This window comes from Sciurus vulgaris, assembly GCF_902686455.1.
Source record: "Sciurus vulgaris genome assembly, chromosome: 9".
Classification (NCBI taxonomy): Eukaryota; Metazoa; Chordata; class Mammalia; order Rodentia; family Sciuridae; genus Sciurus; species Sciurus vulgaris.
This window is the reverse complement of record NC_136469.1, coordinates 115,253,813-115,267,325: the sequence shown is the minus strand read 5'-3', so window position 1 is coordinate 115,267,325 and position 13,513 is coordinate 115,253,813. Positions and strand designations below refer to the sequence as shown.

Genomic DNA, 13,513 nt, shown 5'->3' with positions numbered 1-13,513 from the left:
GGTATGGTGGGGGTGGTTTTGAGGCATTTTTTATACATGTAGTATATGCACACCATGGTCCAAGAGGTGAATGGTGGTGATGGTTTTATCTTTGAGTTCTTGCTAGTTTCCCTCTACCTCAGGGTCTTCCTTTAGTTCAGTGGTCCTTACAGTGGGGCTGAAAAAGAAGTCGAGGGGTCTGTGCTTTGGGGGAAAAATTACATCTTTATTTTCACTAACTTCCAACTAAAATCTAACATACTTCAATTATTAGTAGTCATCAAACAAAACTGCATGAGCAGTTCCTGTGACAGTATCTTCAGCAAAACCACAGCTCTGTGATCTGTTTTCACTCCCAATACTTCTGATGTCAAATGGATTTTTACCCCATCAACAATCAGCTTTCCAGCCCTCTGGGCAGTAGCTGGGGTGGCCAGAGGTTCAGTTCAGTTCTGACATTGACTACCCAGCTAATGAGATTCTGCAGCCAGTGTAAGAGGTTAGTCTTACAAGACTACACCTACCAGGTGTAGATGGCAAGTCCAGGTCTCCTGTACTTCTGAAATCAGGATTTCCCACAACCCCTTTTTTGGGTCTACAGTTCGCTAGAATGGCTCACAGAACTCAGAACCTCCTTGTTTATGTTTACCATTTTATTTTTAAGGATACAACTTAGGACAGTCATAATGGAAGAGAAGCATAGGGCAAGATATGGGTTGGGATTGGGAGGTGTGAGACTGTGCTCCTGTGTACCACTTTGATCTGTTCACTAAATGGGAAACTCTCTGAACCCCCCCCCCCCTTTTTTTTTTTAATGGAGGTTCTGTCAGGTAGATGTGGTTGATTAAATCACTACCTGTTTGTTGGTGATTAACTGATTTACAACTTTGATCCCTTCTAAGGGGTGAGGCTCATGTTCCAACCCTGTAATCCTCTGGCAACCAGCCCCTGTCCTGAGCTTTTCTAGGGACTGAGGGTTACCTCATTAGCATAAACTTAGGTATGGTTGAAAGGGGCTTACTGTGGATAACAAAAGGTTTTCCTATTACCCCATCACTCAGGAAATTCCAAGAGGTTTGGAAGGTTTTAGACGCTCTTTTGCCAGAAATCAAGACCAAATATTTCTTTATGGTCATATCACAGTTATTTTCATATTGCCTTTCAGTTATACATTTCTTTAAAATTCTGTGTATGCTTATTATTTTGAATGACATAGGTAAGTGACTTACCAATAGACTTCATTAAATAATGGTGACAAATGCATAATACTGTATCATAATTATCTAGGTAATTACATTTCAGTATAATTAAGTCCTTTTGTATTCCCTTGAATATTTTATGCCTTGAAAAACTGAATTCTGAGAATGGTCCTTAGGCTTTACCAGGCTCTCAGAGGGTCTGTGGCATAAACTCTTTAAGAATCAATCCCTGAGATGCATTTGAGAGAACAGGCCAACACCATTTGCTTAGAGAGGACCTGGAGGAATGTGGGGTTTGTTGTTGAGAGCTGAGAGACCACTGTTCCCCTGGGAAGCCCGCTGAGCCCCAGTAGTCTCGCTGTCACCCAGCCCTGACAGCACACAGCTTACCACCACCACACTAGCCCTTGTGGTCATTGTAGTACATGTTCATTACAAAAAGGAGAGGGTTAAATTGCATTCTGTATAGCCTTTGAAAAAATACACTAAATGATTCCCATCCGAACATGGAACATGGTTAACATAAAAATAGGTGCTTAAAAAGGTCAGTCTTCGGCTGTCTAGAAACATCTTACAAATCAAAAGGACTTATTCTCAGTGCTTCATGTTTCCTATTTTTACATCATTTGTTCCTTGTGCAAGTACTTGTCACTAGCCTACTGTGCACAGGCTTCATGATGGAGATGTGTGCCACAGGCTTATCCCAGATTTCCAAGGTCTATTTGCCATGTTTCTCATCATTTACAAACTTTGAAGCCATTAAGTTTTAGCTTGCATTGCAGTCATTCATATATTAAACACATATGATGAGGACCTTTGCTGTGCTGGGCGCTGCTTTGGGCTCTTTGGCTTGCCTCAGTGAGTGATGTGGTAATTCTACTCTCTTGAAGCTGACATTAGAGCATTTAAGAATTTAGCTCTCCATTTGTAGGGCTCTAGTGAATGTGCCCTACAAATAACTTACAGACTGTGTGTCTTTTGTAAGGTGGTGGTTTCATGCTCTGTTCCTGTGGGTCCTTGAGATGTGTAGAGTTAGTGGAAGGAGAAGGGCATGTTCCACTTTCTCAGCCCCACTTTTAATCTAAACACTTCTCTTATATCTGTGGAATTGCTGGGAAGTTGAGGGTGGGGTGAGGTAGAAGAGATTTATGTTGCATACAGAATATTTGGAAATTCAAACATTTTGGGATGTGATTGGCATTACCTGTTGCCAGAATGATGGTATAGAATAACTCTTTTGTCCTTTATTATCAGTTCTGTACTGAAGGCAAATTGAATAGTAGTGAGCCTGTTGCCTCTGAGTACTGTTACTTTAATAGAAAAGTGCCCTTTCTTTGCCTTGCAAACATGAGAACAGCATTCATTGGCAGCCACTATGTGCTAGGTTCTGTTCTGAACATTCACACTCACTAATTTGTCTCAGAATAACTCTACAAGGTAGCTGATAATGTCCCAGTTTGATAGAAGAGGTAACAGAGGTTCTAAGATTTGGGTGGCTTGCCTGGTTTCCACAGGAATTAATGACATGTGGAGCTTATTTTAGCATTCCAGTTACAGAATTCCCTGCAGGACCTGTCAGCGCAAAAAGAGTTTTCATGACTCCAGTTGTGGTTGGAGGTGGGCTGACTTTCTCCTGATGATTGTGACCAGCAGCCAGAGTCCATCTGTCTTTTTAGAGGTTATTCTATATCAATTTCTGCTCCCAGGTCCTCCCTCTGCCTCCCAATGAAATGTTTGTGGTCTAGTGAGCAATATTGACTTCATTCCCCAAAATTGTCCTGGTGACCATTCTACCCAGCACACAAACACCTTATTCTAAAATGCAACAGCTTGGGGTCTGGGAAAAGGTTGGGGTACTCATTGTGCATTTATCAGAATGATTTATTAAGTAATAATCATGATGGATCCTGAGTAGGCTTAAAAAAAAAAAAAAAACCCATGTATTTTCCATGTGTGTTAGTCAACTTTCTGTGGCTGTAACAAATATCAGAGATAAATAGCTTATAAGGGGGGAAGGTTTATTTTGGCTCATGGTTTTTAGTCCATGGTCACTTGACTCTGTTGCTTTTGGGCTTTTGGGGAACCAGACATCATGGTGAAATACATGGTGGAGAAGAGCTGCTCATTTTGTGTCTGCTGGGAAGCAAAGAGGGAGACAAGAAGAGGCCAAGCCCCAGATCCCTTCAAGGACACACCCCTGGTGACCTGCTTCCTCCAGTGAGACCCCATCTCCTAAAAGTTTCGCCATCTTCCACCAGTAGTGCCACTGTTACAGAGCTTCTCCAGCCTTCTGAGAGACTGAGGCAATGTGAAGGCCTCTTCTTCAAACCCCTTATTCTTGAGGTGAAGTCAGAAAGATCTCTAACATGTTGCTTAGAGTAACAGGAATGAATTTATTGAAGGGATAGGAAAAGGGAAAGGGGAACAATCTTAAGGGAAAGAGTGGGTCCTTTCAGAGAGGAGAGGGACAATGTGCCTTTCTTACACTCCAGTTTTATTGGGGATCCCAGAGAAGTTTCCATAGAGTCCCTTCCAGGTCTTCCTCTTGACTTTCGAGTGACAGCAGGATGACATCAGATTTTCAAGTCCCCACTTTCATGGCAACTCTAGGTTACCTGGGCCCACGCCGACCCACCCTAATTGGATTCTTAACCATACATTTTTACAAACTTTATGGTTAGGAGGAACTACTTTTATCTCCCAGAGTTTCAGGATCTGGTCATAAAAATCTCCTGGGTTCTTCTCATTGACATTATCTTGGGTCTGCTTTTCTCCTGCAGTTAACAGGTAGTTTGATAAGGAATGTGACATATCCTGTCCACTTAGGCCAGGCAGGGTTGCAGGTAAATTGCTTCTTATAAAAGAAAGCCTGTGGGGATCAGCACAGTGAGCCCATTTTGTTGAATTATTCCCTTAACCTTGTGTCCCCTGATACCACCAGCAGGGTCCTAGCCATCAACACTCAAGCTTTTAGGGGACATTTAAGATCCAGACCATATACCTCATCTACAGTGCTCATAGTGTTGAATGCACTCACTACCTAAGCCACAAATTATCTAGTAGTTACTGGGAAGGAACGAGATGATTCTGCATGGGTTGACGTCAATGAAATATGCCCATGATAATAAATGTTACAGAGCATTGTGATCCCTTTTCTGGTAAAGAAAATTGCCATTAGACATACACAAAGAACCATGCAGAAGAAAAACTATTAACTGTAGATGTTTCTGGACATGCGGTTGTGGGTGTCTTTATATATCTCTGTATTTTCCTTTTGGGGCACATTTATTAAACATTATTAGGAATCAAAGTTATCTGAAGAGTAACTCTTACTGCTGTTTTTAAAAAGGAGAATGGATTATTGAGAAGTGATAAAACATTAATACTTGTTCTTCCTTGGTTCTTGAGGTTGGCCCTTTTAGCTACTCTGCTCTTGGAAGAAGCCAGGGCCAGCCTTTGCCTCCTTGAGGGGAGGGGACCGAGGAGAGGCTTTGTTTTGGTTTTTTCCCTGTCCATTCTGCTCAGTAGTAACCAGCCATGACATCTTGGCCATAAAATGACTGGCCTCTTGGGGATCCCAGTCCCTTTAGCTTAGAGACACCTCTGCTGCTTCTAATTTGGACTGGGGGACCTGGGGATTGGTGCAAGAGGTGTATGTTCCAGAGATAAAAATATATGCTTATGAAATTTTCCTCTTCAGGCAAGGGGGGGGATAGAGAGGGGAAGAATGAAAGATCAAAGTTTACATATCTCAGTGGATGTCTCAGTTCTGATAAACTCATTTCATTCTTGTGGTTGAGATAGACTGAGTTTGTAAGGTGCTGACCATCTGGGCCTAGTTATGTGTTAATCTTGGGCATTGCACATTATGCTGAGAATTAAGGTCAGGGTTTGATGAAAAGTACTAGACTGCTTGTGGCTTAGGTAGTGTGTGTGTTCAATGATGTTTTCCTTCCCTGATGTTGCTATCTGGTGTGCGTATGTTCACCAACGTAAGTTTGAGTTGTGGAGGTTGCTCAGAAGGGCAGCCTCCTTGGGGACATCTCTATTTCTCGTTGCTTGAGATCTGAGTTCCACATCTGCACAGGGAACTTTTGTTTTTTTCCTTCAATGCTTTGGGCGAGGGAAGCCTTATCTTTTATATGCAAGATGAAGTCCTGCTCTTGGAGATACTGCTAACAGTGAGAACATTCCTTTGCTGTGTTTTCACTGAGTTGCATTCTGCTGATAGGTAAACAAGGCATGAATGTGAATCCCAGTGAGAATGGAGCCACATGATACCTCAGGGGCCTCAGTCACTGAGGACTGACACCATTTGACTTCAGACTTAGGCCCTGGTGCAATGTGAGAAAATTGCCTTTCAGGAGAAACAAAATGATGTCTGAGAGGCACATTTTGACCCATGTATGAGGCAGTGTGTAGACACTTTGCAAATGACCTGTATTTTCTGGTCCAATTTTGTCCATTCCAGTACTTACTCAGTTTACACAGCAGCAAGTGCATGGGAATAACGTGCAAGCAAGCCATCAGACATGAATTCCACTTTGGCTCTGTTTCTGAACACTTTCGATATAATCTAAAATTTTATTAAGCCCTCTTTTTTTATAGGGAAAAAAATGAATCAGCTTAGACTCCCTGGGAGTTTTGGTGACTGGTATTATTTTAAGAAGAACAGAGTTTAGGAATGATTTAAGGCATCCTGTTGACTCTGCCTAATTTATTTGGAATGCACTGTGCTGAGATTTTCTTTCTCTGTCATCTTCTTCCTCTAGCATTTGGCTTCTACCTTGTTTAGTCACTTGCATATGTAGTTCTTTATCCCCTCTAGATGGATTTGGTATTTTTGTCTTTACCAGATTGTCTCTGCTCCAAGTGTGGTAGGATCCACTGTGCAGTTTGACTGCTTTTGCACTGTTCACACTTTGCTGAGGGCTAAATAGGATGGTGCTGTGGACCCACATCCCTGCGAAGCAACCACCTCACCTCTGGCATGACTCAAGATAGGTGATAAATCCAGGCTTCTGGACCCAAGACGACAGCGAGGTGTTGGTTGGTTTAGTGAATGGCTATGGTGAATTTTTCAGATGATTATTTTGGAGTATAATGCTGCATTTTATGTTTGTGAAGACCACCCTTATGGGGTTTAAAGGCTACTTATTGTTTATCCAGTTTGCCATTTCAGAAATAGGGAAACCGAATAGTACTACTTCTGTTTTATATGTGATGAGGTGGTTTCTAGGGACTGGGTCATTAGCATTGCCTCCTGCCCAGACGCTACCTCATTCAACCAATAAGCATGTCTGATCTCTCTTTTGAGAAGACAGAACATATGAATCCTACCTGTTCGCTAATTGGGACCACAGAGCACGAGTTCAGGCATTAGTTCATCACATGGATCCATGATGGACAGAACAGACTTCTGCACGGGGCTACCCTCAGCATGCAGGCAGTGCTGCCACTCACTCATAGTTGTGTGTTAGCATCTGTCCCTTTATACTGGAAGTCATGTATTTAGACATATCTCTTATTTCCTAGGCTTTGAGTCCTCTAAGGCCAGGGGAGTCTGGTCTTGTTCATTGGAGCAGGTGCATTCAGATCTTCATGGGCGAATCTAGTCCTGGCAGGCTGAACTGGTCTGCACCTGAGTACTTCGTACTTGTCACATCTGGGTATCTTTTTCTCTCTGATATAAGTGGTGGGCACTATTAAGATATTTTCTTGTGTTTTTTTTTTGTGTGTGTGAAATTAAAGGCATACAAGTAGAATGAGAAAAAGTGATTTGTTTTCCGCCCTTTTTCCTTGTTTATGACCAATATACACAAATAACCACTAATTAATCACAGCAAAGTGTCTTCCTTCTAGAAAATAATTATGCTGAATAGATTATTTTCTGTTTGAAGTGCTAGTTTTAACTTCTTGAAGTGAGAAAATGTTTCATCTAAAGGACAAAGCAATGTGTTTTGCCATATTTTTGCAGCTTTAGATTGTTTTAATATTATTTAACAGAAGAAATTGCTGGTATCTTGAATACAAATACCAGACTTCTTTAGGTATATTTATTATTCATTTTTTACTAGTTTGCAGAAAAAGAAAACTGTAAATGCAAAGAAGTGACTTTCTGTTCTAAATATTATTTCAGAAGCTTTATCCTAAATCCTTGTGAATAAAATTACAATTGCAGTATGTTTATAATCCCTTAAAATCCCTAAATCCTTAAAAAGAAAGTTGACCCAAATGCTTAAATAAGGACTTTATTTACTGAAGTGAATATTTCTAATTCTCTTGGAAGCATCATTTTCCTTCTTCTAAAACAACATCACTTAAAGCCTGATCCAGAAACTTCATCCTTTACATTTCTTAGTGTGCAAATTCCATAGAATCTTGCTTTGGTTGTGAACAAAGTACAAATTTACCCTCAAATTTGAACTTTAGTGTAAATTTAAATATATTGAAAGAAGAGGAGTTTGGTAATTAAAAAAAATTTGGGGGGAGGGGTACCAGGGATTGAACTCAGGGACACTTGACCACTCCTGGCTGAGTCTGTGCATCCCGTGGCAGCACTTTCCTGCCTGCCCGTCAGCTCTTCCTTTTCCTTCTTTCTCCAGTGCCTCCCTCATTCCCATGTGCACATGCCCTTGACTCTTGGGCTGTTGGCTGTGCCTTCCAGGAGAGAAGTGAGTATTTAATATACTGTTAGAATAGGTCATTGCTGAGGTCAGTAGATGTTTTTGTTTTGATTTGAGTTAATGTACTTACACATTTTAGTACTGCTCTTCTCTGTCCTGTGGTGGCTCGGGCAATGCAATGTACACATAGCCAAGAATGTGGTACTGTTACTAACCCAATGTCCGTTGTCTTTAGAATGGTCTCTGCTAGAGTGTTATTCTTCAAGAAAAGAATAAATATTAACTAAAACTGAAAGTACCTTGGGAGTCACAGCAAAATAGATTTCAGTCTCCGCAAAACTTGGAAACAAGATTATGTGAATTATTTGAATAATTTTAAGTTGCCCCAACCCTCCTTTTTTGGGGGAAGCCACTTTTCTTGGAAACTTGAGCTACACTGTTTCTTGTGTAACATGCCATAAGAAAACTGACTACACAACAGATTTTGGGAGTTCCTACTTTCCTGAACAATAGTATTTACAATGCCTGTTTCATGAATTGCCCAAGCAAAGACAACAGTACTCCTCAGGAGATCTGAGTGGGTTTTCTTGGCTTGTAAAGCTGATAATCACGGCCCTGGATGGAGCTATTCCTTGCATGGTCATCCACAAATAGGGTTGGGGGTCTGAGCTGTTCTTTAGCTGTTGGTCAGAGCATTGCATGCACATCCACTCCTAAAGGGAGGAAGAGAGTCTGCAATTACTGATGTTCATTTTCTTTTTTTTGTTTTTCAAGGTTCTGGGGATGGAACCCAGGGCTTTGACATGTTATGCAGGCACTGTACTGCTGAACTGCACCCCAGTCCTTCTTAATTTTTTAAAAAATTTATTTTTGGTACTGGGGATTGAACTCAGGGGCACTTGACCACTGAGCCACATCCCTGGCCCTGTTTTATATTTTATTTAGAGACAGGGTCTCACTGAGTTGCTTAGTGCTTCACTTTTGCCAAGACTGGCTTTGAACTGGAGATCAGGCCTCAATCTCCTGAGCTGCTGGGATTAACAGGTGTGTGCCATCATGCCTGGAGAGTTTGGTAATTTTTTTGTGTGTGCGGTACTTGGGGATCCAACCAGGGCCTTGTTTTAAGCAATGTTAAGCCAAGTACTCAATCATGGAACTGCACCCCTGCTTTTTTTTTTTTTTTTTTTTTTGTACCAGGGATTGAATGTAGGAGTGCTTAACCACTAAGCCACATCCCCAGCCCTTTTAAAATGTATCAATTAGAGACAGGGTCTCACTGAGTTGCTGAGACTGGCTTTGAACTCTCGAACCTCCTGCCTCAGCTTTCCAAGCTGCTGGGATTACAGGCTTGTGCCACCACACCTGGCCCTAATTTTTATGTATCTAAATGTGCTTGTTTCTTCATTAATTGTTGTTGATTGATCTTAATTATCTAGCATTTTTATTGTGATTCCCAGTACATGAGGAATTAAAACCAAATCCAAATCCTTGTTTATTCCAGTAAAATGCTTTTCACATTTCAACTTTCACTATAATTAGTTTTGATTTACTAATCTGCTTATCTGCAAACAGAAATGACGTAGAGATCACTGCTCTGACTAAACAAAATAAGATTTTCATTGAAAGTACCGGATCTTATCAGTGGGAATCAACAAACTCCAGTGGCCTCAGTGTATTTAACCTCAGAGGGTCTATTTATTTGCAGTAAATATTGTAACTTGAAATACATGTTTTTATAGACTGAAGTTTCACCCTTAGACATTTTTCAGTTATGCTTATTTTGGGAGTAGTACTGACAGCCCAACCCCCTTACTTCTCTTTTTACATGTCTGTATGAGCTGCCAACTCCAGCCCACCCTTCTCAGCCCTGAACCTAGTCTTAGTCCACTACTCTTCCTGTCTTATAGATGGGGTGGCCCCTTCTCTGCATCTCTAACCGCAGGCTTGCCTTGATTCTCTCCTCCTCCTCTGCCTACTATTCCTCAGTTTCTCCATCCTTGAAATGTTGGGTATCCCAGGCCCATCTTTGCTCCCTTCTTTTATGTTCCTTTTTTCTGTTCCCAAAACTTCAGTTACCTCCTGTACATGGGCTGATGTCTTGTCTTGGACCTAAGTTTAGATGCCTTTGCTTTCTCTTGGTCACAAGAGCAGAACTCATCTCCCCAAATCTGTTATTCCTTTTCTGCCTGCCTAAACTCATGGCACAGCCATCCTTGTAGATGCCAGATTCTGTCTGCCAGAACCTTCATTCAGCCTCTTCTCAATCTTGAGTGCGTAGTTCTTGGTTCAGTCTCCCAGCTTACCTCATCTCCATTACCATTAGTGGTTCAATCTAAACGGCCTGGGGTCCCCGACTCCCAGCCAGGTAGGGATTCACTTGCATTCATCTCCCACATTGCATCCCTGACATCTAAAGATACCCCTGAAGAATGTTTGGAAATGAAATGAAGGGCTCAATTCCCCTGTGCAAAAAAGTCAGCACAGGTGAGTCTAGGACAGAGCTGTGAAGAATAGGGAACTAGGATTTCAGACAAGTGGACATTGTGTCTGTATTTTTCAAAAAGCAATTCTCCAACTCTGTTCTGATAAGGGAAACTGAACTTCTTGGTAAAGTTTTAAAAACTTACAGGTAGAGCCCATCTTTTAGTCTTAGGACACACAAATAACTTAGAAGTAAAATATAAAAAGCATTATATTTTTAACATTCACAACTTACTGGTGAAAATATATTTGGCAGTGTGCCATTTGCCTTCAGATATTCCATAATATCCCAAAATTATAGTATTCTTTTGATCAGGATCTCAGGGATTTTTATTTTATTTTTTTTTGAAAACCCAATTATCTTCTTTATACCCATATTACACACAGCTTCTTGGTGCTTTTGAATGGCAGGATGCTCTTTAGCCTGTTCATCAATAATTCTTGAGCTCAGCCATGCCTGAATAATAGAATTCATCAGAGCAAGGAGAGATTGGCTGTATCTTTTTTAGATTTCACTAACAGTATCAGATTTTTGGTTGGAAAAAGTCCATAGCCTCAACTCTGACCAGTATGTTGATGTGCTCTTCAGCTGCATCTGACTCTGTGAAGCCAGGGGACAGTCATGTCCTCTTGGATTTGTTCCACTTACTGCTGAGTTGCCATAAGTTCATGTGACTTCTCACATTTTCTCTCCACTTATATATATAATATAAATATATATATATAATGAAAGAACACCACTGCTTTCTTCAGTTGCAGTGGATATATAGAAACATTCAAGTGTTTTAACAAACCCCAAAGGTCTGAGTAAACTTTGAATTTTTGGCTCATGGAGTAGGATTAATAATTGAGAAGATTCATATGACTCCTGATAAAGTAATCTCACACATTTGCTAAGAAAAGTGACTTGTATAGATTGGTTGTTTTGGTTTGAAAAAATACTAATATTTTAACCACACAGAAATAACAGTTTTTCCTGGAAAATCTTAGAACTATTATATTCTTCTAAGCATTTTTTCCCCAGAAAGAAACTGGCTATTTTTGCCAATGTTCTGTAGTTGAATGATTGGCAAAGGTAGGATTGAAAGCCAGGCTTTCTGCTCTTTCTTTTCTCTGTTCTCTTTTTTCTATTGATCAACAATTTCATGGCCTCCACATGATGTATAATTATTTGGCAGTGTAGTATATATTTAGTGACATCTGCCCAAATTTTAGATTAAAACTTTTTTAAAAGCACTTTGATTCTTTGTATGATAAAATACCTTGAGAGAGAATATATCCTAGTCTTTATGGCAGAAATATTATATTACCTTCTCTTTTTTATTTCATTGTGAGGCAGGGCGTGCCAAGTTGCCCAGGTAGCCTGGAGCTTGTGATCCTCCTGCCTCAGCCTTCAAAGTAGCTGGGATTACAAGTGCACACACATGCCTGGATCAGAAAAATAATCTAAGGTGTGCTTGATATTTAATGACAAAGAGAAAGTTTTTTGAGTTGTTGAGTCTTTATGTCATGGACACAGAAAACAAGCATACTTTTAAAACCTACTCAAACCACCTCCCTTTACTATGCATATTGATCTTTGACTTGAATTGGAAAGGGGACATTTTTTTTTTCCCCTCTGTAAATGTTGTTAAATAGACATTGGACCTATGAGCATTAGGCCATCAATTGAATTTTCCTTATATAGAAAAATGGAAAAAATCAGTTTAGGTGTTAGGTCATAACAAAAACAAGACTCTTGGTGTTGAAGATTAATTTCATCCCTCCTTATCATGAGCCTTGAATATTGAACTGGTTGTTGTGGCTGTTTATCATCTAAGCAGCTGACAGATGTGTATTCACTGCAGTGTGGTTTCATCTTTATATCTGATATGCTTTGTTGAATCTTGTCAGAAGTTAACAATTAGAGGGTGTAGTGGTAGAGACATCAGAGCCAGTGAAACCCTTTGGTACCTTCTTTTAATCATGATTTTTACATGAGAAGCCAAGAGCTTTATGGGCCCTAGCGAGCAGCTCCAGGGTATTGCTTGAGGATATGAGCCCTGGTTGCTCGTTCCTTGAGTAAAACCTATTAGCTATGTTGTCACTCCACATCTTCTAGGAAATACAGGGCTGAACAATAGCTTGTCATTGAAGAAAATAATAATGCTGTGATCTTCATACATAGTTCAGAAGATGATTTCCTATTTATGCCATTATTTACTGGGAAAGGCTTCCATGGCGTACTGCCATGAAGTCTAGAATAACTGAGTAATTTTTTAAAATATATATTTTAGTTGTAGGTGACACAATACCTTTATTTTGTTTTTATGTGGTTCTGATGATGCAACTCAGGGCCATGACCCCCAGCCCCTGAGTCATGTTTTGGTGAGCCATGTTGGAGACAAACATGGAGATGACAGCTTCTCCGGAGAGCACCTTTGGCTTTGGACTGGCACCAATCTAGATTTGAATCCAAGGCCTGCTGCATGATGCTGTGGTGTAGATTGCTCACCTTGTAGGGCCCTCTAGTGAAGCCCCTGACTCGTGCTTAGTGAATACTGCTCCCTTCCCTTCTCTGGGAAGTTGTGTGTTTTCCTCCCCGCCCTCTGCATCGTGCTTATGCAGTGACCAGTAGGGTGGCCCTTGTGTAGAGGGTGCGGTGTGTTGGTTCCCTGGGTGTCCATGTGGCGTCCTCAGCTGAGGTCCTGATTGACACTCTCTTTTGCTCAGGTGCCTGAGATCATTAGCTCCATCCGCCAGGCTGGGAAGATCGCCCGCCAGGAGGAGCTGCGTTGCCCCTCGGAGTTCGACGACACATTCGCCAAGAAGTTCGAGGTGCTCTTCTGCGGCCGCGTGACAGTGGCTCACAAGAAGGCCCCGCCGGCACTGATCGACGAGTGCATCGAGAAGTTCAACCACATCAGCTGCAGCCGCCGGGCGGACTGGGACGGGGCAACGGAGCCCCGCAGGCCCATGCGCAAGTCCTTCTCCCAGCCCGGCCTGCGCTCGCTGGCCTTCAGGAAGGAGTTTCAGGACACCAGCCTCCGAAGCAGCAGTTTCTTCAGCTCTTTTGAGGAAAACGACATTGAGAACCACCTAATTAGTGGACACAATATTGTGCAGCCAACAGATATTGAGGAGAATCGAACTATGCTCTTCACGGTAAAATATTGTCAAGCGTGTGCTCATCTGCGGTGTGACACCTGTTCAACAGAAAGTCTGCTTTGTTGAGTGAAGATTCTTAGT

The 13,513-nt window shown here is 41.3% G+C and overlaps 1 protein-coding gene across 7 annotated transcripts in view; it reads left to right on the top strand.

Moving 5' to 3' along the window:
- Nucleotides 1-13,513, top strand: part of TBC1D1 (TBC1 domain family member 1) — a 227,580-nt gene that overhangs the window by 101,522 nt on the left and 112,545 nt on the right. For 6 of the 7 annotated variants that reach the window (XR_013766002.1, XM_079152792.1, XM_079152793.1 and 3 more), the window contains one exon: nucleotides 12,998-13,429. The exons of the other annotated variant lie outside the window; for it this stretch is intronic. Coding sequence is in view for 5 of the 6 variants with exons in the window: in XM_079152792.1 (XP_079008918.1) it covers nucleotides 12,998-13,429 (432 nt within the window). In the remaining variant the exon portion in view is untranslated. The remainder of the gene's footprint in view (nucleotides 1-12,997; nucleotides 13,430-13,513) is intronic. 7 annotated transcript variants of the gene reach the window in all.